This window comes from Euprymna scolopes, chromosome 14 (genome assembly GCF_053919585.1).
Source record: "Euprymna scolopes isolate OS-2025 chromosome 14, ASM5391958v1, whole genome shotgun sequence".
Taxonomy (NCBI): Eukaryota; Metazoa; Mollusca; class Cephalopoda; order Sepiida; family Sepiolidae; genus Euprymna; species Euprymna scolopes.
In genome coordinates this window covers 47,259,128-47,279,688 of record NC_136495.1, presented here as the reverse complement: position 1 = coordinate 47,279,688, position 20,561 = coordinate 47,259,128, and the positions used below count along the sequence as shown (strand labels likewise).

General features: G+C 35.0%; 1 protein-coding gene across 4 annotated transcripts in view; it reads left to right on the top strand.

Moving 5' to 3' along the window:
• LOC145292974 (protein FAM221A-like) overlaps nucleotides 1-20,561 on the top strand; it is a 111,647-nt gene that overhangs the window by 7,456 nt on the left and 83,630 nt on the right. For all 4 annotated transcript variants that reach the window (XR_013869636.1, XR_013869637.1, XM_080139215.1 and 1 more), the window contains exons 2-7: nucleotides 193-271; nucleotides 4,719-4,813; nucleotides 14,361-14,551; nucleotides 15,573-15,785; nucleotides 18,538-18,648; nucleotides 20,058-20,152. Coding sequence is in view for 2 of the 4 variants with exons in the window: in XM_080139215.1 (XP_079995341.1) it covers nucleotides 193-271; nucleotides 4,719-4,813; nucleotides 14,361-14,551; nucleotides 15,573-15,785; nucleotides 18,538-18,648; nucleotides 20,058-20,152 (784 nt within the window). In the remaining 2 variants the exon portion in view is untranslated. The remainder of the gene's footprint in view (nucleotides 1-192; nucleotides 272-4,718; nucleotides 4,814-14,360; nucleotides 14,552-15,572; nucleotides 15,786-18,537; nucleotides 18,649-20,057; nucleotides 20,153-20,561) is intronic.

Below are 20,561 nucleotides of genomic sequence, written 5' to 3'. Positions count from 1 at the left end.
TATTTTCAACAAGTTTCTAATGGATGTTTTCACATAATCACTTGACAAAAAAAAAAAGGAAATAGAATCTAATTTTATTTGGGTTGGTGTTGTTGGTGGTGGTGGGGGGGTGTTTAAACTAAGGATGTTAATCTACAAAATTATTATTTTTAAAGCTGATTTTGACTAAATATTTTGATTTTCAAATTTTAGAACTGTTGGAGATGATGATGGCGGCACCCTGTTTACACCAGAAGAATATGAAAATTACAAAAAAACTGTTCTAGCAGCGGTCAGTATTTTTCGTCAGCCAATTTTTAATGACATTCTGCTTATTAAGTGTATCACATGACCACTTGTCACATGTTTGTTACTTTTATGTGACTTACACAGGTATTTTTTTAAAAGATGTACTATTCATCAATTATCTGTTAAAATCAGAAAGGTGATTACATAGTAGCAAAGTGTCCCCAAAACCTTTGTAAAAATCCTCATAAAATGAAGAAAAATCTTCATTACAAAATTAAATCTACCACACTGCATTTCGTTTTCTTTGTAAACTAATCAGCCATTTTAATCTTTTGCCCCAGAAAGTAATGACTTATTGTATGGTCATTTGTAATTTGAAGGGAATTATAGTGATTAAAAACATTACCTTAATAAAATTAAAGTTTTATAACAGTTTGATTCAATTATTAATTTAATTACCAAACGAAACTGGAATAAGTTTTTTTTTTTAATTTAATAATTTGGATTATTATCCTCATCTACTAGTTGTTGTTTTCATGACATTTCAGCCAATTATTTCTCTGGTCTTCGTCAGGTTAACTGCGACGAGATAGGAATATCGAATCCTACAACTAAATCCACAGCAACTACTGCCTTCAATCTCACCACAGTTTTGTCAACTAACCCTCTGACTGGCTTTGGGTGGGATCGAAACTGCTACCTCTGGATACAATGCTCACCTGGAATCGTAGATATTCCGCATCTCTATCCACTGCACTACAGGCCCCAAAGGGCAATCAAGGTTGGATTTTTTGGTCTTATAACTCCAATTCTTCTTCCAATTGTCGGGTCCGTACCGATTGTTAGTGGATAGAGACGTGGAATATCTACGATTCCTGGTGAGCATTGCATCCAGAGGTAGCGGTTTTTATCCCACCTAAAGTCGGTCAGAGGATAAAGTGACCAAACTGTGGCGAGATGACAACAGCTATTGAAGGCAGCAATTCCTGTGGATTTAGTTGGAGGATTCAATATTCCTATCTCATCCATGTTAACCTGACGAAGACCAGAAGAATAATTGGCTGAAACGTTGTGAAAACAACAACTAAAAGATGAGGATAATAGTCCAAATAATTAAATTAAAAAAAAAATTATTCCAGTTTCGTTTAATAATTAAATAAAAAAAATAATTATACAATTTACTCGTCTCCAAAATAATTCCAAACTATTTCAACAATAAAACTGGAATAATTAAATTTAACTGAAAATCCTATTAAATAGAATTATGAATAACAACAACAACAACAAAAAAAAAGCTTCTGGAAAATACCAAGTATGTAAAATTAGTTTTTGATAGAACTCCAAAACATTTCTGTGATAAATTTCTGTTTAGAGAATAAAATATTCCATTTCAAATTAAATTAAATTCTTATTTAGGTAATTTTTTTTTTTCATTTTCTGAAACGTTCTAAAAATATTAAAACAAAATTCATTAATGATTTATTTAATAAGATATATTCCTTCATTGAAGTATCTTTCCACAATTGTAAATATTTTCTTAAAAGACAAAAAGAGAGAGAGAAGAGAGCTGTAAATGAACAAAAATAAAATTAAAATGACGCCCAGCTAATTCAGGGAACATACACCTTGTTGACAATTGGATGAATGATTATTAATTCTTGAATGATTCTGTTTGGGTCTGTTTTTTGAACTTGCCTACTTTAAAGTTTTTGATCCAATTCAAAGACATTTTTTCCTTATAAATCATTTTTATAATGGCTTATCTCTTATAAAATCATGTTTATGATCATGATCTTTTTATAAAATTGTGTTTATAATCATGATCTCTTTTATAAAATCATGTGTTGATATAATAATTACATTGGCACACCCACATAGGATTAGTGCTGTTTCCCATTTTTTGTCATAAAATCATATTTATAATCATGATCTCTTTTATAATATTGTGTTTATAATTGTGATCTCTTTTATAATATCATGTTTTTAATCAAAATATATTTTTATAAAATCGTGTTTTTAATTAAAATTTAATTTATAAAATCGTGTTCATTACAATCTATTGTTGTATTATGAGTGAGTATAGAAAATGTATGTATAATTTCACTTTTAATTATAATATTTTTCATGCATGCAAATGTATACTCGCTTATCTATCAGTTTTTCTCTGTGACACATACAGTCACTAAAATATGCTGTGTTTTCAATAACAAATAACAATTTCGGTTTATCAATGAGTTAACTCCACAGATAAACATCTAGTTAGTAGAGGGTTAAAGTTCAATGAATGCAAAGTCTATTCAGGATAATACCTCCTACTGATGAGATGATCACAAAAGTGTACCTGCATATCATTGAACTGCAATAAAATGAAGATTGTTGAACATTCATGATGTAAATTCGATGGACAAGTCACTTATTCACTGATGCTTATTTGTATGAAATATGGCTGGATTTCAGAAAGGATTATGAATTTTATAAAGATTCCATGACTGGCATTTTGAGGGGTTACCGTACATTATTTCTATTTATATAAAGTTAGGTATGTGTACATTCATTCCTCCTCCCCCTCCTCCTCCGTCTTTATTATTATTATTATTATTCCTACATAACATGCTTACACTTTGTAAAAGGTTAAGACCCAACAATATTTATACTAAAACATGTATCCAGGTGGAGGGTTTTAAAAAAAAATCTGTTTATTTAAAGTTATGTGTACATTGTATGTACAAGATTCAATACTAAACTAATTAATCAATTGGAGCCCGTGGCCCAGTGGATAGAAGCGTTGAATCTCTACGGTTCCAGGTGAGCGTTGTCTGAAGATAGAGGTTTCAATCCTACCTAAAGCTGGCCAGAGGCTCAGTTGGCCAAAAAGTGGTGAGACAATGTTGTATTGTATTTCATATGGATACGAAACTTCCCAATAGCACTCTCCCTGACGAAGCGCTAGCTCTGTATACTACTCCAGTAGTGTCTGCCATTTTACTTTATAGTGTCGACGTTGGATCCGATGTATCGTTCTTTTGTGCTAATAAAAACCTTATTTAAAGGGTATACAGTATTTGTTTTACTTACAACAGACAACAACAACTATGGAAGGCAATAATTACTGAAGATACAGTTAAGAGACTCAGCATTCCTATCCTGTCACGGTTAACCACCTGACAAAGGTCAGAGGAATAGTTGGCTGAAACAACAATTATGAAAATGAGGATAACAGTTCACAAATAAATAAATAAATAATCATTATGAATTTGGGAACATAGCTGTTAGGCGTTAGAGTGATTAATGTGTGCTATAGTTAGTTTAATTTAGTTTTATATAAAGAGAACAAAGAGAAGTGGTAGCCCTTCAGACACTTGTGATTTTTGTGAACTTTTTATAGTAGATATTAGACATCAAATAATAAATATTCTCCAAATTTAAGTTTCTTTGAAATATTTTAAAGGTTGCTTAGGGGGAATAATATAGACACAACCTTCAATTTGAAAATTCAAATATTTCAGATTTACATTAAATTGGATCCATCGTCATTAGACAACAATTAAGCAAAATTACCTGAATTTCAATTTGTTCTTAAAATGATAGACATTCTTAAGCTTTATATTTCAACATTTTCTAGAATCAAAAATCATGTAATGCATTTTGATCAAAATTGGAATAAGGATTCTAGACATAACATTTTGTACCATTTTATTTGGATTATAATTTTTGTAAGGGGCCATGAAAGTGGTACAAAACTGTTCCATTTCAGAAATTCATTTTACCCATCCAGGGATGCATATTCTTTTAGTAAAGATATATATAAAGCAAACCTTAAAAACTCAGACTTTCTGCCACAAAACTTTTATTAAGCACCTTAAAAGAAGAGTACTTTATAAATTGTTTTTTGTTTTACGACATGTATGGCTTATTTTTAAATTATTTTTTTTATATTAGAGGTGACAAACTTTAAATTGACAACTTTATTTTCTTTAATTGCAGATTTAGCAACTGTCGGTTATTTTGAGTTCAGCTTGGTTTGGAAATTCATCATGAAGAAAGAAACTGACACCTGAGCAGTGTTTGCAAATTTATTTTGAAAATCATTTTGAAACATTTGATAAACGAATAATTTCATAAAATGGACCTGTCAACTAGCCATCTCGTTCGTATGATTACATTAGATCATTTTCTTTGGGATTATGTAAAGTCCCATGTCAACCAGACACACAAGACCACCTAGAAGAGAATATTTGATGCATTATTGCCAAAATATAGTCTAATTTAATGTGTAGAGTTTGTGAAAAATGGACCTCTAGATTACGCCATATATCTCTAGCTGCAGGGGCCATATGCCCGAAATTGTATTTAAATTATAGATGCCAAAAATTAATCCTTGAAATAAATCACATATATGTATAATAAAAATATTTTTTTGTAAATTATTTTAATTTAAAGTTTGCCGCCTGTAAAAAAGAAAATTTACCTTTTTCATATTTCTATTGTAGCGTATCAAGAATCGCCTTTACACCAGCTGGGTCTCATCAACTGGAATGGATTGTAAATTAATTGGACCTGAGACTATTTGTTTTTGTCAGCATAGGTATTTCTTTTAATGTTTTTTATCACATGAAACTGTTGTCGTCCACAAATTGGACATTTGTGAATCCCTAGCTTCACTAAAGACACCCCCTCCTCCTCCTCCTATTCAGTTTAACATCCATTTTGCATACTTGTATGTGTTTGACAGCTTTTAAAAATTACCATCCAAACTAACCTATCTTTGGTCAAGATCTTCATTTATTTCTTTCTCTCATCTTATCACTTTCTCTAATTTTTCTGGACCTTATCCTGCCAACTGACCCTGCTACCTCAACTGTTCTACATTTACAAACCAAAGCACCCTCATTCATTCTTTCAATTTAACAAAACCAATAAAATCCCCGTTCTATATACATTTCCCTATACTGTCCAGATTTAATCTTCCTCTGAGTTCATCAGATTTAAATCTGTCTTTAAAGCTCAAATTACACATCGTATCATTTCTTGCCATGAGACACATGTCCTCAACATTTATTGACCAGATTTCACTTCCATACATCATCACATTGTGTACACATATCTTCCGTTGGTCAACAGTGGTAACACTCTGCTCGTTCTTCATCCGTTCCTAATTCTTGCAAACATACCTGCACTAACACCTCCTTTTGCTTCAATAGAATCACCAAGATAACAAAATTTCTGGGCAAATTCAATGGCTTCCACATCAGAACATACTTTTTCCGCATCTTCATTGTCTTTCCATTCTTACACACAAACTGATTAACATCTCTTAACCTACCTGTAATTCAGGTGTACTTTTTTCATATCAAAGGCTTTCAAGTATTATATAAAATTTACTTGCTTCTAACTTCCTCTCCTCAAACTACACCAGGGAACTTTCCTTTTTCTGGGGACTTTTCAACGTGAAAACCACTAATCATCACTTTGGTTTTGCTAACGTTTGTTCTCAGACATTTACTTTTCATAACTTTCCTCCAAATTTTTAACTGTACGAGTAAATTTTCGATTGTTTCACAGCTAAGCACTAAATCATCAGCATAAAGCAACATGTCTGAAACTCTCTGGATCAAATGAAAAGTAATGCACTCTTTACTGAACTCTATAACTTTAAAGCTGTGACTAACACCAAGCATTTGCTTGAACATAATTCATGCAAAGCCATCAGACATCTCCATGGATTAGATAAAGGACTATATAGATTCCTGACTTGAAATAAAGATTCTCAAGTTTGAAAAATAATGCACCTGAAGAAGGTCAAAGTTCACATCGACTGAAACGTAAAAATAACCAAGATAAGAATAGTAATCAGGATAATGTAAATAATCGCAAATTTAACAGAGATCCGTCTGATCCATTTGTGATTATTATGTAAATAATCACAAATTTAACAGAGATCCACCTGATGCATTTATGATTATTGTATAAATAATCACAAATTTAACAGAGATCCATCTGATCTATTTATGATTATTGTATAAATAATCACAAATTTAACAGAGATCCGTCTGATCTATTTGTGATTATTGTATAAATAATCACAAATTTAACAGAGATTCACCCGATCCATTTATGATTATTGTATAAATAATCACAAATTTAACAGAGATTCACCTGATCCATTTATGATTATTGTATAAATAATCACAAATTTAACAGAGATCCGTCTGATCTATTTGTGATTATTGTATAAATAATCACAAATTTAACAGAGATTCACCTGATCCATTTATGATTATTGTATAAATAATCACAAATTTAACAGAGATCCGTCTGATCTATTTATGATTATTGTATAAATAATCACAAATTTAACAGAGATCCACCTGATGCATTTATGATTATTGTATAAATAATCACAAATTTAACAGAGATTCACCTGATCCATTTATGATTATTGTATAAATAATAACAAATTTAACAGAGATTCACCCGATCCATTTATGATTATTGTATAAATAATCACAAATTTAACAGAGATCTACCTGATCCATTTGTGATTATTATATAAATAATCACAAATTTAGCAAAGATCCACTTAAAGAATCTCAAAGGTTACATTGGCTAAAACTGAAAATAACAATCAAGATGAGAATAGTAGTCAGAATTATCCAAATTATCAATCATCATCTCAAAAATTCCCAAACATAAAAACCATTTCGTTTATTTTTATCTTTCAATAACTTTACATATAAAATTTCTTTTGTCTTAAGTTTGAAATGTGGAATCTATAATATAAAAGCGAAAAAGTGTGTTAGTGTGTGCACATTTTTGTTTGTCCGGCAAAGGCTTTTTTCGGGGGGGGGGGGGGGGGTTACTATTTCTTACAACTTTTTATATACTCCCTAGATTATAACATCTCCAATTTACAAAAGGAGGTCGTCTCTATCTTTTATTTGAGCGACTTTTATATAAGCGACTTTTATTTGAGCGATTCCCGCTATTCTGTCTTCTTGCATGTTTGTTCATGTTTTTCTTGTGTGTTTGTTCATGTTTTTCGTATAAATAAAGCGAAAGTATTTGAAGAAATTGCGTTTCCCTGGCATTCTTCCCAGGGGCGTCCAGAAAGCAATAAGCTTTGATCAATGTAGGGAAAACCCATCATATCAGACAATTACTATTCATTTGGATATTCTCCTTTTTATGGGGAGCTGGTTTTCCCCAACATCTTGGGGAAACAAACAAATCCGCAGAAACTGGCTGCAGTCAAAGTTAAGTGCGTGATGTTTGACATCCTGTGTCAACTCATCCACTTAACTTTTTAATCGTTTAATTTCAACCATTCTCACTTCTCTATCCTCTTAGCGTCACGGTAGGATATTGTCTTTTTTTTCACTTTCTTTTCCATCTTTAGATTTGAGCCTGCCTTTCTTTTTTCTCAACACACACCCGGAAAACGCCGGGCACCCCCGCTAATACAAAAGGCAAAATGCGTGTATGTGTGTGTGTGTTTGTATGCCTCACAAAAACTTCTGACAGATGTGGCGGAATGTGACAAAATTGGTATCGTTTTAAAGCTCAGTCTCTCGGACGATAAATATCGAAAAATTGGCCAAAAACATTAATTCTTTCACTCTCAATTGGGCCGTTTTCTACAAGGAGGGGGTTACTTTTTTCGTCGACATTTTTGCAAGACATTCAAACCTAGTGTCAACAACGTCACATAAAACAGGTTAATTCAACCGCCTGTGATGTCACAATCACGGCGGACATATCGATAAGACTGTTTACTTTTTATCATCTCCTTTTCCTCCTGCGCTATACGGGTTCAAACTTGCCTACTACTCCTAATTTTTTTTTTTTCTGAGCTTACCCTTACATACATTTCCACACACCCGGGCAATGCCGGACACCTAGGCTAGTATAATATGAAATGCAATTAATCCAATTGGTTCAAGATACACGATAAAATGATGAACATATTAAATGTAGACTTTGTCAAAAAGCTTATTTTAATTGAAATCAACAAAATTATGCAAATACCATTATGTAAAACCTTATTTTTTTAGGCGTTATCGACAGTTGAAATAAATTTTTTTTTGGAGTGATAGTTTCGTAATTTTGAAAATGGCGTTTATCGTGCTTTGCATTTGAACTCTTTGATTAGAAATAAAGATTGCAAGTTTTCATTTTTTTTTTTAAACATGCTATTTCTTGATTTGAATGTGGATTAAATATGAATGGAATTCTGTGATCTGAAGTGTTTGGGAAATTTTGCAAGTTTATTTTTTGTTGACTAGCAGGGGAGGGGGGTGACCTTGCCCAGTCATAAAATATGCTTAAATATATTTTAATTCACAGAGATTTTGTATTATTACAGAGCCAATTCTCTATTGAATATTATATCTGTATGTGTAATAGAATAGTTTGCACAAATTTCAAAGATCTCTGTTGGCAATTCATTATTTTCACTAGGTATACGTTACAATATTGTTTTGTTTGCGACTAACAAGTCAGCAAAATTATGTCTTTGCTGCATTTTTAGTCACTTACTCAGCAGATGCTCATAGGAAAAAACTTTTCTTTGAACAATTCACATAGTCCATGCAATCAACAAACTTCCCCAATTTACTTGCTGAGAAGGTTACCATACTCTCTCTCTCTCTCTCTCTCTATATATATATATATATATATAGAGAGAGAGAGAGAGAGAGAGAAAGAGAGAAATATAATATACTGATTTCAGAAGTTAAAAGAAAAATGACTTGGATGCAATCAGCTAGAATCAAAATCAAAACATTTAGTGCTCCAGCAACATTCCCTACCATTTGAGCTATCAACAGATAAACATTTAAAATTAAACCACTTCAAGCTATGAATGATTTTGTGCATGCGCAGAAGTAATAGAAATACTTTGTGTTGGCAAGTTGAAATGAACATTTTGCATTTCACCTTGCTGACATATTTCTGTCCATGTTATGCATCCATCCAAACAAAAATTTTACTCATTATAAACCAACTTTGGCATATGATTACTATTTCCTGTTAATTTCAGTGTTATGCGACCAATAGTTTAAGAGTTTATTGGTTAAACACATTTCCATGGCAGGTGCTCGTCTTAGCCCCAATCTCTGCCCCCCCCCCTCGCCAATCTTTCACGAAAAACACCCGTCTAGCTTAAACCACTGTTAATAATTTTCCCCACTCTTTATCTGTGCCTAAATGAAAACGTAGATTCCATGAACAAAGCTTCTTTATTAGAAGTGCACGCCTGTGGAACTCTCTTCCGTTTGCCTGTTTCCCACCTGACTACAATTTTGTTGTCTTCAAGACCAACATAAACAAATTCCTGATAAACCGCCCCCTTAAGTAAGACACTTTATCAAATCTCCATTACTAACGATTATTACGATATTATCCCATTGATTACTGTACACGCAATAACCCTTACCCCCGAGTGGCTTCCAGGCCTTGATAAGTGGTGACCACCATGTAAAAAAAAAAAAAAAGAATCTACTGTTTTATTTATATAGAAAAAAAGATTTAAGAATAAATTAAAGAGTTTGAATGCAAAACTCAATAAATCCAATTTTTTTAAATTGAGACATTAAAAATAAAAAGGATGAAGACATTAAGTTGAACTAAATGCTTTTTTCTTTTTTTTTTAACAAGGCCTGGAGGCCACTCGAGGATAAAGGTTAATGATTATTCAGTAGTCAATGATACAATATTGTAGTAATCGTTAATAGTAGAAATTTGGTAAATTGAATTACTTAAGGGGAACGGCTCATCAAGAACTTGTTCACATTGGACTTGAAGACGACCATATTATAGTCAGCTGGAAAGCAGGCAAACAGAAAAGACTTCCACAGGTGTGCAGTTCTAAGAAAGAAACTTTGTTCATGGAATCCACGTTTAAGTTTCGGCACAAATAAGGAGTGGGGGAAATTATTGATAAGACAAGTGTTTTTCATGAAAGTTTGGCAAGGGGGACCATAGATTGGAGCTCAGATGAGCACTTGCCATGAAAATAACGATAGAGCAGAGACAGGCTTACAACGTATCTTCTGTGCAAAAGAGATTGTATGGAAGAGAAAAGGGCATCTCTTACGAGGTTACGAAGTCTATTTTGAACTCTGTTAAGGCAAGATAAGACCCCTCTAGCAGCTCATACCCAGATGTGGCAACAGTATTCCATCCCAGAACATATTTGGCTCTTCTACAAGTAGAGAATTGCATCAACAGTGAAATATCTACTGGAGCAGTAGAATGATCTAACCATTTTTCTATCGACCTTGGTCACGGATTTGATGTACGTGTTCTATTTCAGATCGAGATAAAACATGGAGATTTCCTAAGACGAGAGCCATTCATTTCAATTGATGCCATACGGGGATCAAAGCGTTGATGATGGAAAAATAGAAGCTTGATTTTAGATGCATTAAAATTAACCAACCACCCCTTTCCCCATTGCACCATGTGCTCAAGATCAGAGGAGAGTGAATCAGAAAGATCTTGATCATTTACGGCCTTTGAAGTGTTGCCATAAATGGTAGTGCCATCAGCATAAATGCCTGTGAATGATCTTAGGATGTGATTTGGGAGATCATTAATATAGATCAGGAAGAGAGTTGGGCCCAGAATGGACTCCGTAGGGATTCCAGCATTAATACTGTGAGCTTCTGATTTCTGCCCATCAACCACTACTCTTATAAACCCATCAGAGAGAAATGATTTAATAATTGAGAATACATTTCCAGCTATACCATAGCTAGAGATCTTGTGGAGTAAACCCTATCAAAGGCCTTTGATATATTAAGAGCAATTGCCTTAGAAAACCTTCTTCAAGAGATTTACTAATCCTATGAGATATAACAGTTACCACATCTGCTGAAGATCTAGCAGAACGGAAACCATATTGCATGGCACTGAGGAGGTTATTTTTCCTGAGGTAGCTGACTACTCCTCTCTTTATAACAGATTCTAGCAACTTGCTCATGACACACAGGAGACTGATTGGTCTGTACTAAGAGGGAGTTGACTGAATTTTTAAACATGGGACATACTGATGAGGTTTTCCAGGGCGTTAGGAAGCAATTCTCTCCAAGTCAATGCTTAAACAGCTTTGTAAGTATCGGAGCTAGTTCTGATTGAAGCTTTTACAGCATTATAATTGGAATGCCATCAGGGCCAGTTGCTTTACTGGAATCAAAGTTTTTGATTAGTTTGGCAACTTCACGCACAGATATTTGTATATTGCATAACATGTTTTCAGACACAGGAGGAAATACGGGGGGGGGGGGGGGGCTGATCGCATAGGGTAGAATTAGCTGCAAAGTTCTTGGCAAAGAGTTTGGCCTTGTTCGATGCTGACAAAATTACCTCAGGTCCATTGATGATGGTTAGGATAGAGCACACGTTTCTTTTCAGGACCCTGTTTGTTATTCATCAAACTGGTGGGAACCAAGCCGCTGCTCAACTACTTTGGATTTGACGGACTGAACATATAACTCTCTTGCGTTCTTATTACTCTTTTACAATGATTCCTGAAGGCGTTTTAGTCTCAGTACATTTATTACATTGGAAGCTATGGAAAAAATGATTTCTGTGTGCAATGGCAGCAGCACATTCTGGAGAGAACCACGGCTGGCTGTTCGGTTTTTGCTGGAATTTTTTGGAGGGTATAAAGTGGTCAATACTGACAATTAACCATTCTGTCAGGTCTGATATTATAGATGACACATTCTTTTTAAACATGGAATGCAGAGGTGTATCTGATATAATTGTATGGAAGCTATATCAATCAGCCATAGAATATTGATATACTGTATGATCGAGAGGTACGTCTGAGGACTTATTACATTTTGTTTTTATCTTAGCTGATATAACCAAGTTGTCAGAAGATCGCAGTAGATACAGAACAGAGGATGAACATAGGGTATGTTGTAAGAAAAAGGCCCAAGAGATTTGCATACTGACCGTCAGTGTCGGGCACACAGTTGGTATGTGAACAATCTGAGTTAGGTCATGGACTAATCATTCCACATTGTGAACCTTGAAGTCTCCACAGACGTGAAAGTTAGCCAAGGGATGAACAGACAGGATGTGGTCAATTTTCTCAGATATGCTCTCGTGGGGGTGATAGAGGGCAAACATGAATGCAGCACTGTGAGCAAGTGCAACCCAGAAGCGCATATAGGCCAATTTAGGATTTTCTCTGGAGATGTCTGTACCACATGAAAAGCCATCTCTAATGTAGGCAAAGATTCCATGTTCTCTTTCCGGCCTACCAAATATTGTTACATATTCCTGTAGCAAGTGTGTAATAAGTGTGGTAACTGTGCGGAGAGATCAAGGGATAAGTAACCACGACTAGCATGTGCTCACTACAAACAAACAGAATCGAACCTACAACTGATTTTGAGGCAATGGTTGTCATTGTGGCAGTTCAAAAGAGCTGAATAAAAGGAGTGACATATTTGATTGAGACCTTTTTTGAATGCCATGTAGCTTATATATATATTTATATATATTTAATGTGTCGTCTGTAACATTATTTTGTTTTGGGCTGCCACTCATCTTACTAAGAACGAATGTCTTAGCTTTTGTTGCCGAAAAGAAGAAAATAATCCAATACCGTAAAAAAATGGTAAATATACTGAGAGCCGATGTGCTGTGTGTTCTTTTAATAACCCTTTGAGTAGTGGAATTCTTACATTTTTGCTGTTATTGCAAGTCTGGAAATGGAAGATCATGCAGGGCATTATTGTTATCTGTAGGAGCCTTTTCTAGTCTCACACAAAAACACACGTTCACATCTCAAGCTATATTACTTGTCATATACATACGCGCACACAAACATACGCACGCACGTCCACACACGTACATATATTCACGTTCGCGTACGTACACTCACATTCACGTGTATACACACACACGCTAACGTATGCACATGTACGCACAGATGGATGACGTCACTTCCCTTTCAAAGGAAATCTACACATGCGCAAAAGACCACCGGAAACAATTATAAAAGCAAGAGACAAGCTGTTTCCAGCCCCTTTTCAGACCAGCTCTCGAGCTGAGAGGTTCGGCTAACCAGCTGCCTCCCTTTTGGGAGGTGCACGCTCGCGCGCGTCACGTTCCCTGCGACTATGTATGGGGCATGAGCTAACAGACAGTATGTACACTTTATATGTTTTCTATCTCCTGGATTGACTTTTTCTCATTCTCTCTCTATACTACAATAGACTTTCCTTCTCACCAGCTAATAGCGAGAGACGCACACCAAACTGGATTGACTTTTTCTAATTTTCTCTCTCTCTCTCTCTCTATGACAATAGACTTTTCTTCTCATCAGTAAATAGCGAGAGACGAATGCGGACATGAACACGTGGTGTACCCTTTCCTTTCACTTGTTTCTTTACAAAATAAATCCTATTTCATTTAATTCAAGTAAACGCGTTGTTCGTTCCTTCCTCAAAGCAATTCATTTTTCCTTTCCCAATTCAAATCATTTTTCCTATTTTGTACGACTGGTGGATGTATAATATATCCACCAGTCCACTACATATCTGATGTCTTTTAACTACTGAAAGGGAAAAAAAGTTAAAGAAACCGGCATAAAATATGTCATATCTATGGAGAGAATGCTGAACCGGTGTGTCAGGAATGATTTGCTTGATTCCAAAAGTAATGCAGGCCAAAAATAATTGTCAGTGACCAGGTGAAAGCTGTAGTTGAACAAGATTACGCTTTGACAACCAGACAACTCACATTCTCAAGATTTTCAAATCGAGCATGGAAAATGAATTCCATGAACTCTGTTGTTTCTACGCTTGATGCTTATAAACTGTCAAAAGCAAAAAAGTGGACAAACTTTTTTAGCCAACTTAATATTAAATCTAGACTTCAACTAAAAGGTTATTTAAAGTGAAAGTAAAAAAAGAAATGCCAGTATCATATATAAAATGTGATTTTGGAGTGTGATTGAGTGTTGAACTGTAGTGTGACAAACATTTGTCATTTTGAAAATGGCGTTTATTGTGTCATACAATCAAACTCTTCATATGTAAAGACGAATTCCATTTAACAGAACATTCTAATGACATCATCATCATCAGAATAATTAAATGATTTTCTTTTTAAAGATATAAACAACACAAGACAGACTTTAAAGAACTTCCATCCACACGTCCTATACTGTTGCCATGCCGCATTGCAAGATGTGGCTGTGCGTCTTATCACTACGTTCCTGTAAATGGCAGCCAACCGATCCGTTGCCATTGTAAGCATTATTCTGATGACCACTCTGTCATTGAACCTTTTAAGTGCAAAAAATGTAAGTAAAATTTTGGTTTTATACTAGCTGTTCCTGTTTCATTAATGGTTATACGTTGATGGCAATTTCCATTAAAAACAAAAAACTCATAGCATTATCATTGAAATATATTTTCTTCATAGCTGAATTTTCATCCGTTTCTATTGTCTTACACATCTTAACCCTACCAGACCTGAGCTACTGAACCTAATTTGCCCCTGTGCCTGGTCTCCTGGGCAAAACTGTGAAAAAAATTTGAACATGTTTGTAATTTCTTGCCTTTCATCTACTGCCAGTATTCAGCCTTTGTGTGTCAGTCTGCTCAACAGGTGGAGCTCTCCTTGATGTTTTTTTTTTTTTTTTAATAAAAATATGGTTCTATCAAATCTTATTTTTCCATTTTTCGTAATTTTTGGAATTTTTACTAATTTTGACATAACATGTAAGTATGTGCTAATGTTTTTACTTAAAATGCATTATTTTGATTTTTAAAAAATATCCACTTATAATACATAAACGCCAAAAAATATCAGATCATGGGACGATGTGTTTTCAATTTTGGTAATTTTTTGTTTAATTTATATACAGCATAATCACACTGACACACCATTAGATTTCTGAAGTTAAGTATCGTTAAGCTTGGTCAGTACTAAAATGGGTGATCATTAGGGAATACCAGGTGCTGTATGTGCTCTCCGTTTTTTCTTGCATTGTTTCATCTTGGATTCCTTCTTGCCACTAGAATCAAGCAGTGCCAATTCAGGAGAGGAATGATTATGCAACCCTTGCTTCACAATTCAGTGCATGTCAGCCATCATCATTCTTTCAATGTCTTTTCTTTTTCCTTCATGTTAAGATTAAGATTTATGGTAATTCATGAGAACAGTTGAACTAATTTCCTTACAGACACAAGTCTATTGATTGACGCATACAGAACACAGTTAAGGTTTGGCCTAGGACTCATAAGCAAGTAATTCCTGCCTTGCTAAGAATCCGAGTCATTTAAAAAAAAAAAAACATTCTTTTTTTTTTTTCTTTTTAGCATCCTGTGGTAAATGCTTTGGTTTCAGCAGTTCCTATACTTGTGGCTGCCAAGAACCTTATCATACTCATTACATACTTGTTGAGACTGAAAGCGAGCGAGAAGCCCGAGGTCATCCGATTGGTCAACCGACTCCCTATGCAGCTATGGGCGGACTCACCGGTTTCTCATCTCTAGCAGAAGGCTACTTACGTCTCGATCCCAGTGGTCTTGGTAAGATCTTGCTTCAATTTTTTCTCTTTTCTCTCTTTAGATTAAGAAGAGTGTGACCGAACCAACAAAGACATCTTGTGAGAAGAGCTTGATATGTTGCAGCAAGAATGCACAGCAGCATTTGAGATGAACTGTTGGTAATGAACATAAAAGATGCAATGCAAACAGTAGTGATCGAACACCTCAAGTTTCTTGTAGGTTGCTTGCTCGCATCAGAGCCGCACAATAGTATGATGTGGATGAGAGCTTGATAGATGCAGATTTTAGTATCAAGTTTGGTTTAAGGTCTGGACCACAGCTAATATTGAAGACTGCAGAAAGTGAAATGAGCATTACTGACATGATTGTCATATTCTTCTCCCCTTGACATGTTGTGGTGATGATAGAGCCAAGGTATTTAAAGCGATCAACCTCTTCAAGGTCTTCCCTACTGTGAGTGTTTAGTTGTTTTACATTTGGGAGGAAACTGGTAATTAAGAGCTTCCTCTTTCGAGTGCTGATTTTGATGCCAATCTTAGAGGCGTAAAACTGCTTCTCATCTATTGCAAATTGAATGTCAGCAAAACTTTTACTCATTATGGCAATATTGCCTGCATAGTCAAGGTCTGATAGTTGGAGATAAACTCTACTGGAAAATTTGCCAATGCCTTGGAGATAATACAATCAATGGCATACTTGAACAGTTGGTGACAAAACACATATAAAACACTATTGCATTTGACAAATAGATATATTTGATTTTAGACTTTTTCTTTTGTTAATTATTGATGCATGTTATTAAAAAGAGTATTGGCTAAGTGTCTTGTTTGGGAGTGAATTAAAATTTTAAAAAAAAATTGGTTTGCTTATCTAGTAGGAATAGTGGAAGGGTGCAAAAAAATAGGTAAGCCATCGAAAAAAATGGTGTGATAACATTTTTTGTTATAAAATTTGAAACAATAATTGAAATCAAGAGAAAAATCCAGGTTGTCCTCGACGGTCGTACATCTAAACAGTGTGATATAAATGAGGGAGTGCCTTAGGGGTTTATCCTTGGACCTCTATTGTTCCTAATATTTATTAATGACCTCCCCGACAAAACTGCCTCTGAGATGGGTATATATGCTGATGACACTACACTCTATAACAGGCATAGCAGGAAAACAAATGAACACATATCTAAAGAAATGGTAAAAACACTAGAGGATGACCTCCAATCTGTAGTGGAATGGGGACATAAATGGATGGTCACATTCAATGCTGCCAAGACTAAACTGGTTTCCCTCAATAATTACAAGAAACCTTCTCTGCCACCAATAGCAATGGCCAGTGACTCCCTGCCTGAGAGTACATCTTTCAAACTGCTTGGCCTAACGTTCACAGGAAACATGAGCTGGAACAATTATATTGAAAACATTGCCAGGGCCGCTGCGAAAAAGGTAGGCTCTCTCTACCGTGCTAGAAAACTATTGACACCTGAAAGTATCCTGTACCTTTATAAGGCCACCATTCGCCCATGTATGGAGTATTGTTGTCACATTTGGGCTGGTGCATCTACTACTAGTCTCTCGCTCCTAGACAAGGTTAAAAAAAGAGTCGCCAATCTGATAGGCCCTGAACTGGCATCTAAGCTTTCAGCCTCTGTCCGATCGATGAAACATTGCATCCCTCTGCCTGTTCTACAAGTATTTTAATGGTGAATGCTCTGACGAACTGCAGACACTTGTACCCCCATGACGTAGACACCCCCGACAAACCCGACAGGCAGCTAAATCCCACCCCCACACAGTAGAGATCCCTAGATGTAAAAGATCTTTCTACTCCAGTAGTTTCTTCCCCAGAACCGCTAGACTCTGGAATTCCATTCCAGGTTCCTGCTTCGCTAACTGTACTGACATGCAGAAGTTAAAGTGCAACGTGAACCGACATCTTGCTGCCAAAGTCCCAACATAGTGCCCCAGTAGTTGCTGCCCCTGATAGTAGCCCCCTACACAAAAGTGGCAATGCGCCTTGTTTGAGGTGAAAATGTAATTAAAAAAAAAAAAAAAAAAAAAAAGAAAGAGAGAGAACTTCCTCCACTTTCTGGCAGCTTTCCAACACTTTAACTGTTATCATCGTCATTTGTTTAATGTCCATTTGACATGTTGGCATGTGGTGGACAGCTTTTAGAAATTGACTTCCAAACTAACCTATCTTTGACGAGATCTTTATTTATCTCTCTTTCATGTCCATCCTTATTATTTCTTCCCAAGTTTTCTTTGCCGACTGACCCTGTTACTACAACTATTCTACATCTACTAATCCAAGACCTCTTATCCATTCTTTCAATGCTGCCATATCATTGAAGTGCACAGCACTCATCTTCCTACAATGTCTAGATTTAATCTTACTCTAATCGCATCAAATCTGAATTTGTCTTTAATATGACTCGCATTACACAACCATCATATCGTTCTATATGTAACACATATCCTTTACCCTCACTGGCCAGATTTCACTCCCAAATACATCATGATGCTGTGTACACATGCCTGATAAACTTTTTATTGGGTCAACAGCATTAATGCTCTGCTGGTTAGTAATGACAGAAGTTCCTTGAATACTGCATTCACTTCTTCATAAATGAACATATAAATAAATAATAAAAAATCACATCTTATTTTAAAATTATTCAAGGGGAACTTTTTTCTTTCTAGGGGCTTTCCAACATGAATGAAAAAAAAAGAAGAAAACTAATAAATTTCAGAATTTCTTCAATTACTTTCATTTTCAGGATCCCCAAGTGAAGAATTTTTATCGCAACCAATCCATGCATCTGATAATCCGTTTCTGCGAGCCAATTTGCAAGCACTAGTTCCTACCAATTCAAAAGATAAAGGCAGAGGTAACTATGCACTTATTCTCACATTTTTGTGATACTGCCAGTTCCACTCTTATTAAAATATGATCATCATTTAATAAAAACTAGCAGGACCTGTGGAAATTACACAGGTGACTCATTCATATGTAATATATTGATGTTGGCATTCTGTAGATGTTCAGTGTAAATGGAAACGTTCTGATATCATTGTAGCTCTTTTGTTAAAATTGCAAAAGTATTTATCTAAGCTAGCAGGGACAGCCTGTGTAGTCCAGTCATAAAGTATGCTTAAATATGATATTTTAATTAGATTTATAAGAGAGGAGACAACTTGGGTGAGAAGTTTAACAGCAACATACTTGTTCATGTTACATTTAGATTTTTTGCATGTTGGAAAATAGGGAGCAAGAAGGGAATTCCAAAGGTAAGTGGTTCAAGGAAAGAAACTATTAGAGTAGAAAAATCTTTCGGAATCTAGTGACCTCTACAGTGAAGGAGTGCAATTTTGCTGCTCATTGGATTGATCGTGGTTATTTAGCTAGTGAGATGGTGTGGAAATTTTGTGATTGTTTTCTGCATTGAAATTACGTTTTTTAAAATGTTAAAATTCTATGAAATGTAAGAATTTTAAATGATGTTTTATTTTATAATAAAAAGAACATACATGGCCTCCTTTTAGTCCTGAAACAACGGATACCTCCTGTGTGCATGTAATCGTTAAGCAAGGGATGTGCAATCATCAACTACACATCTCCTGAATCAGCACTGCTTGATTTCGGTGACAAGAAGTAGTTCAGGAGGATTAGAAACAATGTCAAGATAAGCGGAGAGCACAAACAAAATCTGGTATTTCCAAATGGTCACCCACTTAGTACTGACCAGGCTCAATGTTGCTTAAGTTTGGTGATCTCATAGGAACTGGTGTGTGTCAACGTGTTTATGTCATCTATCTTATAAAATTCATTTTAGGTTTCGATATAAGCAGCAGATGCATTTTGCTTATTGAGGCTGTTACTTTGTCAACTAGCCTACCACTCAGTTCTAGTCAGATTTTGTTATAAACTCACTCCCCATTGTAATAACCAGTGTTTGTTGAAGATATTCATTGAAGACTTGTAGCTTTTGATTTGTTCATCTGTTAAAGTTTAAATTGGTTAAAAGCTAATTGATATTTGACTTTCCATATATTGTGGAAGTTCTGTGGAAGTTAGGGAGCACAAACAGAACTCTGATACAGTTTTATTTATGACAGGAAGTTGTATTGATTAATAGTTATTGTGTGGAGTTTGCATAAATTGCCTCCCTTTTGATTAAGTTCATATGTATAGTTGCTGGCTAACAAACTAAGAAAGGGAAAAAGAAATTTAGCATAGAGTTGTTTTGTTTTGTGTACATTTTATTAAAAATTAAATCTTTTTTTTTTGTCTTCTAAGCTTTGTCGGATGAAGAAAAAAAAGAACTTGAATCTTCACTGCAAAGACCCGATGAGACAGAAATAGAGTACTTTGAAAGGAGATACCAAGAACGAGTAAGTAAAACTGAATTTGTGTGTTTAGGTGCGTTTGTTGCACAGGCTGTGATTGCCTGTTCCCTGTCTCTGTTTCAAGTTAGTACTTAATTTTGACATGGATCGTAGTATCAATCATGTGATCTTGGTCACTACTGTTATACATATGCCTTTGGGTGTTCACTGTTCAGGCCATAATCATCCCACTCATTGTGCTGGTCTAAAGTTGTTTGATCAACAAAGAAATTGTTTTTTTTTTTTTGTTTTTTTTTTTTTTTACACAGTGATCACCACTTATCAAGGCCCGGAAGCCACTCAGGGATAAGGGTTATTGCAAGTACATCACGTTAGTGAGGAGATTTTATGAAGTGTTTAATTAGGGGGGCGGTTCATTAGGAATTTGTTAACATTAGACTTGAAGACATCCAAG